At 46.8% G+C, this 12,007-nt stretch overlaps 1 protein-coding gene across 1 annotated transcript in view; it reads right to left on the minus strand.

Moving 5' to 3' along the window:
- Nucleotides 1-252: 252 nt before the first annotated feature.
- Nucleotides 253-12,007, minus strand: part of COL17A1 (collagen type XVII alpha 1 chain) — a 35,056-nt gene continuing 23,301 nt past the window's right edge. Inside the window, exons 36-56 of the mRNA XM_042863824.1 lie at nt 11,651-11,731; nt 10,424-10,477; nt 10,262-10,303; nt 9,425-9,481; nt 9,216-9,275; nt 8,689-8,715; nt 8,565-8,606; nt 8,363-8,419; nt 7,966-8,013; nt 7,249-7,362; nt 6,804-6,941; nt 6,154-6,237; nt 5,339-5,467; nt 4,233-4,322; nt 3,602-3,715; nt 3,090-3,242; nt 1,832-2,254; nt 1,533-1,673; nt 898-960; nt 595-666; nt 253-398 (exon numbers count right to left, since the gene is read on the minus strand). Of these exons, the coding sequence (XP_042719758.1) occupies nt 349-398; nt 595-666; nt 898-960; nt 1,533-1,673; nt 1,832-2,254; nt 3,090-3,242; nt 3,602-3,715; nt 4,233-4,322; nt 5,339-5,467; nt 6,154-6,237; nt 6,804-6,941; nt 7,249-7,362; nt 7,966-8,013; nt 8,363-8,419; nt 8,565-8,606; nt 8,689-8,715; nt 9,216-9,275; nt 9,425-9,481; nt 10,262-10,303; nt 10,424-10,477; nt 11,651-11,731 (2,039 nt within the window). The 3' untranslated portion in view covers nt 253-348. The remainder of the gene's footprint in view (nt 399-594; nt 667-897; nt 961-1,532; nt 1,674-1,831; nt 2,255-3,089; nt 3,243-3,601; nt 3,716-4,232; nt 4,323-5,338; nt 5,468-6,153; nt 6,238-6,803; nt 6,942-7,248; nt 7,363-7,965; nt 8,014-8,362; nt 8,420-8,564; nt 8,607-8,688; nt 8,716-9,215; nt 9,276-9,424; nt 9,482-10,261; nt 10,304-10,423; nt 10,478-11,650; nt 11,732-12,007) is intronic.

Below are 12,007 nucleotides of genomic sequence, written 5' to 3' on the forward strand. Positions count from 1 at the left end.
TTTCTTTTTTTTCTGGATATGTGGCTTGTTGTTTAAGACAAGTTTTTATGTAGCTCAAAATAATACAAGACTGGACTGAGAGGGGTAGGAAGCCCTTGTCAGCACAAAACCACAAGCCTGGATAGGCTCAGGGGCCATACATTTGCAACAGGAGGAAATATCCACACTAGAGCAACACTGGACATATGTAAAAGAGCCGTTCAGATCTCAGCAGAAACACTGAACTATCAAGTCTAAGTACTTAGCTGACTGGCAAGGACATTTTAGCAGTAAGACAGTGAAGATCCACACGAAATCTCTTGAGCTGCTAGGGATGGTGCCCGGTGCAGAACTGACTTTGCTCTTCCCTTAAACCCCAACACTTCTTCTTTTCCTTCTGCCACCATACACTTGTTCACCTGGGGACAAGAGAAAGTCGGAGGATTATTTGAAGAATTCATGTAGAGAAAAAACAAGACAAAAAACACTACTCCATAAAACAACCAAGAAAACCAGTCCAAGCTGTGTCACAGCATTTCCCACCAGATGGGCTGATGTCCAGAGAACACTCCAAGCCCTGACCCAGCTCTCCCCAGGGATGGCAGATGTCCGTACCTTTCTCGCCTTTCTCTCCTTTTGGTCCCCTGTGCCCCTGGCGTCCTGGTGGGCCCATCGGCCCCGGGTCACCTGAAGGAATGACAAAAACAAGTTGTCCACAAGTGTGATTGGGATAGGTCAGAGTAAGGAAGAACAAATTAGGCTGCTCGTAAAGATCGTAAAGACCGCCTTCACTACATGGAGGCTCTGACCTTAAGAGCAGCCTGGTTCCAACCATCCCTTTGGCCACAGTGCTGCTTCCTGGGCAGCAAGAAGTTACTGGCATCATAGGCTTGAGAGGGAAAGGATGGCAAGCCTTACCTTTGGGGCCGGGATAACCCCGCTCTCCTTTCTCACCAGGTGGTCCCCGGACAGTACCGTGTGCTGGAGAGGAAAACAGAGCATGAGTGAGTAGGATAAACCACCTGAAAGACTGTGTGTTCACTTAGAGAAGCAGTGAGTCACACTGGAAGGACATTGCTCTAGGTTAAATGGGATTAGACTGAGCAGGAGCAATTTTTTCAAATATTTTCATTCCCAGTAGACCTGGTGCAGGCTGGGATCTCACCTCACCAGTGCTGCTCTGCCACCCAGCCCAAGCATCCTGCCTGTCACCTGTGCTGGAGCAGGTCCCTGCTTAGAGGGAACTTTGAGAGCCATGAGAAAGCTCTCTTTTTCTGCTGTACATGTGCCAGTCCAACCAGCCTAAAATGAGCCCAGGGGTTGCAAGCTCAGGCCATAAGGGTGAATTTTCTACATGTAGTGGGAAAACTTAATGTCCTTCCTAATGATGAGACTACACATCCCCAGCAAAGGAGGAAGAGGGATCTGCCTCTAACTTTGAATCTTGACTGAACTTCTGCAGCACGCAGAAGTGAAAGGATCATTGGCTCCACAAGAGGCTGGAGAGACCTCACATGCATGAGCTAGAAACATCAGGTCAACACGTCACTTACTTCTGAAGAAATCCATGAGGTCCTCAGTGACATTGCCATAGGCTGCAAAGACTCTGCTTATTCCAGGAGGTCCAGGAGGTCCTGGCGGGCCTGGGGGCCCCTGTCCAGTGTAAGACATGAAGTCCTGGAGGATACCCTGGCCTGAAGAAATAAAGACATCATTTGAAAGGAGCTGTTTCTGGATGGTAGGGCAAGAGAGTGTAAGGGAAAACTACAGGGAGCAGGAAGAGTAAGGAAAATGAACTGGGAGTTGTGTGCCAAAACAGGAAGGCTCAGGAAAAAAAAAGCATCACACTCACTTTGTAGGTTCTCTGACACACGTCGAGCCAGCTCACTGTAATCCAAGGATCCAGTAAAGGAGTTGCTATAAGATCTGCCTGGACCTGCTGATCTCCTGTGTGACTCCTCAGCTGTCAGCAGCCCATCAAACGACCCATCGCTGCCCAGGGATGCACCATAAGAGCCATCGTTGCCCATGGAGGCACTGTATGATGACCTGCTGCTGCTCACGGAGCTGCTGTAAGAGCTGCCTGTGCCAAGTGATCCTCCATGGGATCCCTCGGCACCCATGGATCCTCCATGCAACCGTTCAGAAGCCACTGAATCATGATACAATGAAGACATAGACCCAGCCACCAAACCACTATCTCCTTTGGGTCCTGGTGGTCCCCGTGGCCCAGGGGGCCCAGGAGGCCCTGAGATGTAGCTTCGAACTTCATCACCTGCAAAAACACAAGAGGCAATGAGAGGACATCAGGGACACTGGGGTACCAGAGCCCCCAGGCTCCACAGATGTCACGTGGCTACAATCTGAATGAAGACGAGGGTGAAATTCTCCTGACAATCACTGCAGTAACCATTATCCACTGCCATGCATCAGGCAACAGGCACATATATCAACCTGAAACTCTACAGATGGGAAAATTAAAGCCTGACATCCTCCTCTGCCCCCATCTCTCCCACAGTATTGGGCGCCTCACCGCAGAAACCTGCGCAATGATTGCAGAGGGGTGCACTCCTCTCAGGCCAAGCACAGCACCCCTGCTGAACAGCATTCTGTGACCAGCCTCCCAAAAATAGCCCACTCTCTTGCTGTTCAGAGGCTCCCCTGGATGACTTGCCAACATGAGAGCCCAGACCAATGCTGCTCACAACTGGCTTACCATTCCCTCCAAATTTCACATCATCCTTTGCTCTGTAGGAAGATGTTCACCAAAGAGAACACTTTTCCAATAGCAAAGGTCTGCAAATGACCTCACTAACAACTCATTGCTCAGTACAGGTTACTTTTAACTGCACAGTGCTTGTTCCTTTAGGCTCACAACATGGACTTTGGTCTTGCAGTTGAACTGAAAGGAAATCTGCCTACAGAGTGAACTGTGGTCTCTCTACAGCCTGTAAGGTGAGTACTGGGATAAGCAGTAAGCCTGTAGGAATGAAGCGTTGCTCCATCACTTCTTCAGGAGAGGCTGTCTCAGCTGCAGTAGAGCCAGCAGCCCACACAAGACAAAGCATGGCAATGGACATGTGCAGAGGGGGTGGACAGCATTTCCTTACTCTTCAGGTACTGGATCAGCTCACTCCTGAATTCATCACTGTGGGTGATGTCAGCGTAGGACAGGAGGCCAGTTCCTGAGAAGCCTGGTGGTCCCGGAGGGCCAGGAGGGCCAGGTGGGCCCTGCATGCCAGAGATAGAAGAGTATCCAACACCTTGAGAGATAAAGAGAAAAGAATGATTTTGACAGTGAGAGAACAAGGACACTGCATGGTGTAGTGGTTTCAAGCACAACCGGAAAGGGATGGGGGGGGAAAGGCCTCTTTCAACAGGGAGAAGGAAAGTGTCATGATATGGAATACAGATAAAACCAGGACACGTGGCTAGGAATCTTAAAAATGTAAAGGCTCCAACCCCAACTTCCAGCCCTTTCCAGCTGATGTTGATGAGATTTTAAGTGACCTTGTTCCCAGTGAGCAGTCACAGGCCCTAGTAAGCTAAATCTCAGGCCCAGTCCCTCCAGCACCTCCAATCAAAATCTCCCTGCCAGCTGTGAGAAAAGCAGGTGCTTTACTTTGTAGGTAAGCAGAGATGTCCTCCAGAGAGGTGCCAGATGATCCAGGGATTCCTGGGGGTCCTGGGGGCCCTGCAGGCCCAGGGGGTCCGACAAGACCACTGAATTCAGAGTCTGCAAGACACAAGGAAAGAGATGATGTTATCAAAACCACTGCAATCCTGATGAACTTTCCTGACAATATAGATAATGCCAACTAAAACCAAGCACGAGATGCTTTTTTCTCCCCAGTTCCTGGCACACCTCACTTCCTTGAATTGAGATGTCATACATGGAAGTCAGAAGACCCCAAAGAGTGTCAAAGTCCAAATTTAAGCCCACTTTCAAATACGGAACTGCTTTTAAGAGGTGACATAAAAAGCTCTTGTATGCCACCACTCTCCACAAGATCTCAGGATCTGTCTGCAGCCACTCACTGTTTCTACAGGTCCTAGCAGAGCACAGTGCTGCTCCTAAGGCAGAGGTGATCACTGGAGACACATAGAGGGTTATCTGTGGTGACAGCCCAAGGGGAAAGTTCTGCACTTAGCAATGAGTCATTTGCAGATAAGGGATGGTGGCAGTAAAAAGCCCGTAAAAAGATCCTGTAGGTGTGTAGGAACCTGTATCAGGGATCAAGAAGTTGGCTTACTTCTCAGGTATGCTGTCAGTTCACTGTAAGATATGCCTGGTGAACCTGGAGGCCCAGGCGGTCCAGGGAGTCCAATGCTCATACCAGAACCTGCAAAATCAAACATATCCAACAGCATCACGTTATCACAACAGGCTGTGTTGTAGTGTGGACAGACAGGCTGAGGGCCTGCTTGCAGGCAATGCAGGAGAGCCTCCTGCACCAGCCATCCGTGCTAAGAAGCAGAGCTTAAGCCATTTTCTTGTTGGGAGTTAAGGTTTGCCCCTTAATCCAAATACAAAGGTATGCACAGGTATGGCAGGTATCAGGCTTCTTCCTCTAAGCAAGAGCTCAGCATGCTTCATGAACCTCCAACATTAAGCCTGCCAGGACATGCAGCTCATCTGTGGAGCCAGACATATGTGCTGCTTTCCCTGTGCCTGCCTATCTGCAAGTGGCTCTGTTGCAAAATTCTGCATCTTTGGGATTTGATATAATGAAATGTCACTGCTGATAAAATGCAGTTTTTCTGCTTGAGCTGTTGGGGTGCTGCTGTTAAACAGCCTTTTCCTTCTTTCAGAGTCAAAAAGCCAATGCCTATCATCTTTGGAGCAGCTCACTGATGGAATCTGGTCTCCTAGGGTGGTTCAGAGAGACTGAGCATGGTCCAGGCTGCTTCTTCAAGCAGGCAGTTGCCCTATCAGAATTTGACATTTTAGCACTCTTGTAAAGGATGCTGCAGATTCCTTTCTGCCCAATGGTTCTTAAATGCCATATTCATCCCTTTACAGTCGAGAAAATGAAGCACAGAGGTGGAATCTGTTTCACTTTGAAGTTAACTTCTCAGAGTTAAAAAGGGATTGACAGGACTTCTAAGTTGGCTAAGGTGAGGTGACGTCTCTATGATCAGTTTTTAGCAAAGCAAAACTCACTTCTTGTGTCTGTGCATAATATCTTAGATGCAGGACATCTTCATTCTTTTAGAAGTCTATCACAGCCCCTGTGAGGAGGTCTCTGTACTTAGGGATTTGCTCAACCAACATGAGAAGACCTTTCACTAACTGCACGATTTTTTTTGTCAGCTTCCAAAGGAACAAAGAGAAAAGCACACTAATAAAGACAATTACTTGTCAAGTAGCTAATAAACCGTCTGGTCAACTCATCATAATCCAGTGACAGAGACATTCCATCTACTCCTGGTCCAGGAGGTCCTGGTGGGCCCCGAGGTCCAACTAGATACTGACGAATTTCTTCTCCTGCAAATAGAAGAGATATTTTAAGAATATCCAGCTGCTTAAAAAAAAGTCAAGTGTGAGGAGTTCCCAGCCTGTGAGCTGAGACCCAGCACACTAGAGAAATCACCAGATTCTATACATGCAAAGCTCCCTTAACCTTGCACCTCCCTTTCTGAGTGTCCTCTGCCCTCCATATGGTAGAAACCCACAACTGCAACGCGTGTAGGAAAGAAGATAGAGCTGGGTATGCTGCCCATCTTAAAAACAAAGACATAGTAAGGCTTTGGGGTGGGCAAAAAGAGATGGGGAACCTTAAGGGACTGGGTAAGTGGGAAAACGAAACCCCAGGCTTTAGTGGGAGACTGGGGAAAACCACTGGGAATTCCTTTAGAGGAGGGATGTAGACAGATGCCACCTAGAGAGTCAAGGAGAGTAGGAAACTGTGGTTATAGCAGTGGGTACAAAAAGCAAACCAAGTGAACAAGTATAACTTTTGGAAAGCATGCAAACTCAACAGTATAAGACACGTAAATTTGTCTCCAGAGGACATGGAAGGAGACATTGCAGTTCACTGTACAGCACCTATGGCAGGCCTTTGCCCTCCAAGGCAGCTGCTGGTAATCATAATGGGAGCCAGGAGACAAGAAGGAAAGGCAACTTTGGGATGCTTTACCCACATCTCCACATTTCTTTTCACAGTCACTTACTCTGCAGCAGGTTCAAAAGTTCTTGGTACAAAACAGATGTAGTTGATACTGAACTGGCAAATGACTGATAATGATCTGAAGAGCCTGGGGGAATGAAAAGGTTTTATGTTAGGCAAGACATAGACATAGACATGTTAGACAGAGGGTGAAGAGGGGTAGAGGAGGAACAGAGGAAAGCTGAATTAATCCAGTTTAGCTAGTAAAATGGGTTTCCCATGCAGGACAACACAAATCAGTTGCAGTTTCACATAGCATGGTCATTTCCACAGCAGTGTGGTTTCTGCTCCAAGATTCTAAACTGCTTCCAAAAGCACTGGGAATTTCATCTACTTTAGGAGGGCTCCGAGAAGATAAGATAGCCCTAAAAATCTGACACCACATATAAAATCAAATACAGACACTTGTGCCTGGGACATGGGGACATTAAAGATTCTAACAGCTAACATTTAATATGAGACTACTTAAACAGCAACTATTAGTTAATCTAAAGGTTCAGAGGTCGCTTCAGCTGTGTGAAGTCCTGGGCCAAGATGTGCAAAAGACAGGCCTGAGGAGCTGCACCTTAGAGAGTGTTGTCTGTCCTCATGTCCTTAGCAGAGAGTGTGACCTGATACTCACAGAGCTTACCAGCACAGGAAAATGATGCTTACTTGTCATATAGCTCATAACACGGGTAGCCAGCTCTGCAAAATCAAAACTCTTCCCATCTGCAGTGGTGAGGATTCCAGGTGGGCCTGGAGGGCCTGGAGGACCTTGGGCACCAGTCAAATAATGCCTTACGTTATCACCTAGGAAGGAAGCCCAAGATATGCCCATGTCACTAGGTGAAAATGATGGCCAGATACACAACCACTAAATTCCCTTTTTTGTTTTATTTTTGGGGGGGAGGGGAAGGGGTTGGGGGTGAAAAATCAAGGCCAATGAAAGAGAGTTCTGCAGAGGCTACAGTAGGCAACGGCACTCCACATTATTCAACAAAAATAAAGCCAGAGCAGTAGGGCTGCTGCTTCTAACAGGAGAGTGACAAGGGGCTCAGGGAACAAAAGGAAGACAGGCATGCATCAGCTGACCTGTGCAAATCCTGGTTATACTCACTTTTCAGGTAATCAGTGACATAATGCTGAATCTCTTGAGAGGAACTTCCACCTGGGCCAGGAGGACCTGGTGGCCCAGGAGGCCCCGGGGGTCCCTGGATTTGTCTGGATCCACCTACAGAAAATATTGCAAGGAAAGTTTTTGGCATGTCTGCATTAGACCAAGAAACGCTAATGGATGCTTGCAGCGAACCCTTCCCTCTTCTGGGAAGAGTTTTGGGAATGAACTATAGAGTCCTTCTATCTCCAAACATAGTTTAAACATGGACTATTAAGCAGTCTAACACTTTCATTTCATTTGGCATGTTATCATTCAGCCTACCCAACTTTGCAGGGCTGAGCCCAGAAACCTCCCTGGCTTCAGACAGATAGACAGTGCACTCAGTTTGTGCACTAAATGCAATGCTCTGCAGAAGCATGGATAGAGATCCAAAAAGCACTCAAACTCTTTAGGTTAACCCCACTACTCCTAATCCCATTTGGCTCGTGGAAAACCAGCTTAAGGACCTCTTATTGGCCTCCACAGCAAGGTGTAAAGTGGGCCCTGCATGACTCCTGTCACCACAGCGTGGAGACACCTCACGTTCTTTAAGGTTTTGTACACAAATCCAATCAGCATTAAACTGACATCCACATTTTCATAAAACTCAAAGGAATTTTTTGTAAATCTCCACCAGCAATGCCAGCATTTCCTGATAGAGCAATGATAGCCTCTCACCTCGAGATGTTCCTGGGATGCCAGGAGCGCCTGGGACACCTGCATCACCTGGATACCAGAGTGAGAGAGACAGACAATTATTTGTAAGCGTCACTGCATCCTCTAGACCTGGTCTGTAAAATAGCTAAGCTATGTGTCACCAGACAGGCAACCACCTAGTCCTTGCAATGACTAAATTGGATGAACAGCTTGTTTGGGAAAAGCAGAAGAGGCCACAGCAGCCACCCAGAGCCATGTTCCTGAAGAAACTCATTTGCCATGCTTCTGTTGTGCCTGAAAAGGCAAGGGTGGGAATAGCTCTAATTCTCTAGAGACTAGGTTGCTCCATCCTTCAGTTTTAACCAGACATGGCTGTGTGAAGCCACTAACACAGAAAGAAGCTAGATTTTAACTTCACCTTTAGGTCCTGGTGGGCCTGGTGGGCCTGGAGGTCCCTGCATGGTGACTGTACCACCTGTCAATTGCAAAGGAGAGTCAGAAATTCAAAGGTATAAACCGTGTGAACAAAATTCTGGCTCCACCAAAACCGAGTCAGATTTTGCCTCTGGCTTCAGCTTATGGACAATGCATTCAAATGAGGAAAAAGGGTACAGACTGACCGTGGGAAGAGAATCCTGGGAGGCCAGGTTCACCTGGTTCACCTGCATGGGACACAGAAAAAGAAGAGGTGTCATATACAAAACTACACTGCACCTCAACAACAAGCCCTGGAAGCCTCCTTACCTGTGAATCCTCGTGGACCTCGTTCACCTGTGAACATGGAAGCAGAGGCGCATTGTTAGCTTTTTTTTGGCTTTGATTTCCTACAATATCTCAGCCCACACTGCAGAATACTCTCATGGCTTTCAATTTACAAGGCAGAGTGGGTAAAGGGAGCAGATCCCACTTTTTCCTGCCAGGCGAGAGCTGAGCTAAGTTTAACAGGGACACCTCCTTACACTGACTTACCAACTCCATGTTGTATTTAAAAAAAGATTGTTCCCCACTGATTCCCCCTTTAATGGCAAATCTGACATGACACAAAGTTGGGATCTGAAGAGAACAACTGCCTTGAAACCAGCAATATAGGCTAACAAATTTCTTTGAAAATGACTTTTTTTTTTTGTGGAAGCAGACAGGAGTCCTACTTAGTGATCATTCTTATAGCCACAGAAAGGCAGGAGAGTTTCTGCCTCCAAGTGCTTCCTTCCTTCTTTTCAGTCTGTGTTGCTATCACCCACCCAGTATCTTGGTAAGGCAGTGGGACTCACCTTGGTCTCCCTTTGGGCCTGGTGGACCTGGTGGACCGGGTGGGCCAGAGACAAATGTTTCTGTAAGTAAAACAAACACATTTCTTTATGACAGCCAACAAGACACGATACAAGTTTCCTTTGGCTCCATCTTTATATAACCAAGGACAGACCAAAACAAACAGGACATTCTCAGGGCACAAGGGAGCGAATGAACCTGAAGGGCCTACCTGAGGTGGACACTGAAGATCCTGGTCTCCCTGGTGGGCCTGAAGGTCCTGGCAATCCTATGCAAGAGAGACACAAATAGATTTCAGGAAGAAAAAACTTCAGTAACATGAGTAAATATATCAGAACTGCTCCACCTCCAGCCATGGACATAACTCAAATATTTCCAGGTACAGGATAGCATCATTGTTTTTTCCATGCATACCTATCCATCCTTGTTATTTTTTTTTTTCCATTATCATCTGCTATCACCAAATGTAGGACAGAGAAATGTGTTTCTTTGTGGTGCAGTGTGTCTATCCCAGATGGCCTCTGTTTCACTGACAGGGAAAGTTCATAGCCTCACCCTTTGCTACTGACTAGAGAGCAAGGAATGGGGTTGTGCTCCTATCTCATGCCTTCCTGCAGTATTCTCTTCTGGCTTTGTAAGGTAAAATTACCATTTTGCTACAGGTAGTGGTGTAAGGATGTGTTCCTTGTGATCAGTGCTGCTACATCTGTCTCCAGATGGAAGTTAAGGCCATACAAGAATTAAATACAAAATTATTTCGTTGTGTTCTATGGGGATACGAGCACACTGAGCATCTTCCCTTTATGATTCACTAGTCTGTCTAGCAAATGGTGTCAAAAGCAAATCTCATCCCTTGGGCAGCATCTTACTGCTGTGAAACTGCATTAGTAAGAACCCATCACTGTGGGAGATTCCACTTCCAGTATAGTCAGTCCTAACAATTTCCAACGTGTCCAAGATCATTACGTGACATTCTGCAAAGCACAGGACAGAGGCACTGAAAAAACCACCCACTTTCCAAGGTTGTTTCAGAGAAACAAGCTCTTACCAGGGGGACCACGAGGCCCAGGAAGTCCCTGCACAGATTCACCTGACAATGAAATAAACATGATTGTTATAGGGTATTTACAGAGCCAAATGCACAGCCCAGAAGTGCACTGAGGTGGTGGTGTGTCCCTGCTTACACACTGATCTCCACTATATTACATACCTGGTGGTCCAGGGGGACCTGGTGGTCCTGCTCGCCCTTGTATATCTCCCAACACTGTGCAAGTGAAACACAAAAAAAGGAAAAATTGTTGCTGTGAAGCTAATGCTGTTATGGAGACAGTTGTGTTGCTGATAGAAGTTCTCACAGTCAACAGAGGACTCAGGTAGGACCTGGATGACCTAAGCCAAAGTTGAGGCAGAGATGGGAAAGGAGGGATGTTTGGTTACCAGCACGGGGTTTGGGACAGAAAGCAAAATACAGCACTGAGCAGTCTGGAAGCATATTGAAAAAAACGGGAGGTAATCTCTCTAAAGAGCAACAGGTGCTGGGGGAGTGAGCAAAAAACTCAGACTCAGAGGGTAGAGAAAGAAAGAAAGACCTTTCAAGGAGAGGAGAAAGGAGACTATGGCACAGCTATAATTTAACAAGTATCTGCACCATGTTGTCTTTATTGGAAATGGATCTTTGCCTTTTAGTGGAGGCACAAACTTAAAGCTCAGTGACGCAGAGGTCCAAAACTGCATGAGGGATGGGGTGGTATGGAAGCACAGTCTGGGATTTATATGACCTCATTCTGGTGCACAAAGATGTCATTTGGCAAGTACCATTTATGGCTTTATGCCCTTCTTTGCCCTGCCTGTTTTGCACACTTACAGAGGTCCTAGACCCTAGGAATACTGATGTGCATCACATATCTAGAACTGCACAGAGCAAGCTGGCACTTTGCTCAGGACACTGCTAAATCATTCTATTCTGCTTTACTAATTACCATATTGATATAGCATTTGTTCTCCTGTGAATTCACCCTCTAACTTGCTGAGATATTCTTATTTCCTTCCTTCCCTGTTCTTCAGATTAACACGCTCTTTTAAACTGGTTCTCCACTTATAGATGGCTCTATGTTCATCCAACACAGGGAACTGCCCTACGCAAACACGGTGACCAAAAGGCTAAACTGAGGCCCCACTGATTTTCTATTTGCGTCCTGGGCCTGGAACCATCTAGTTAGTTTTGAAAGTACTTTAGGATGCACAGATGAGAAGCAGGGCAGAAGAGGAGGTATCTGTCCCACCATGATAGCATTCCACCACCAAACACATGCACACACACTTGTCCTACAGCCTGCTGAGGGGAATGAGGCAGATGCACCTCCTGTTAGCTGTAAGCAGGCCCCAAGGTCTCCAGCACCTGTCCAAAAAAAAGGAGTAGAACACCAGGCTTACTTACTCTGAGATGCCAGTGACGAGACTTCTGTCCTGATAGTTTCTATCACAGCTTCACCTGCAGATCCCTTCTCACCCCGTGGACCTTTTACAGGAGAAGAGGAGAAAGCAAATTAGTTAACAGAGGCTGACACTTTGTATCCACTCCTCCTCCCCCTGACAGTGGGTTCAAACTTTGCTTGTGTGAACTGGGAGCCTGAATTCAGTGCCCGAGTCTGAGGGACACTGGACTCAAATGTGGAAATGACTTTACAATTTGCTCTAACAGGATCATAGAAAAATAGCTAAGAGCTCTTAGGAAAGTCAGCTCTGCTCAGGCCTTTCCAAACAGATGTCTACCTAATTGACAGTGATTTCAATG

This window comes from Lagopus leucura, unplaced genomic scaffold (assembly GCF_019238085.1).
Source record: "Lagopus leucura isolate 7727_CA_CO unplaced genomic scaffold, USGS_WTPT01 Super-Scaffold_741, whole genome shotgun sequence".
Taxonomy (NCBI): domain Eukaryota; kingdom Metazoa; phylum Chordata; class Aves; order Galliformes; family Phasianidae; genus Lagopus; species Lagopus leucura.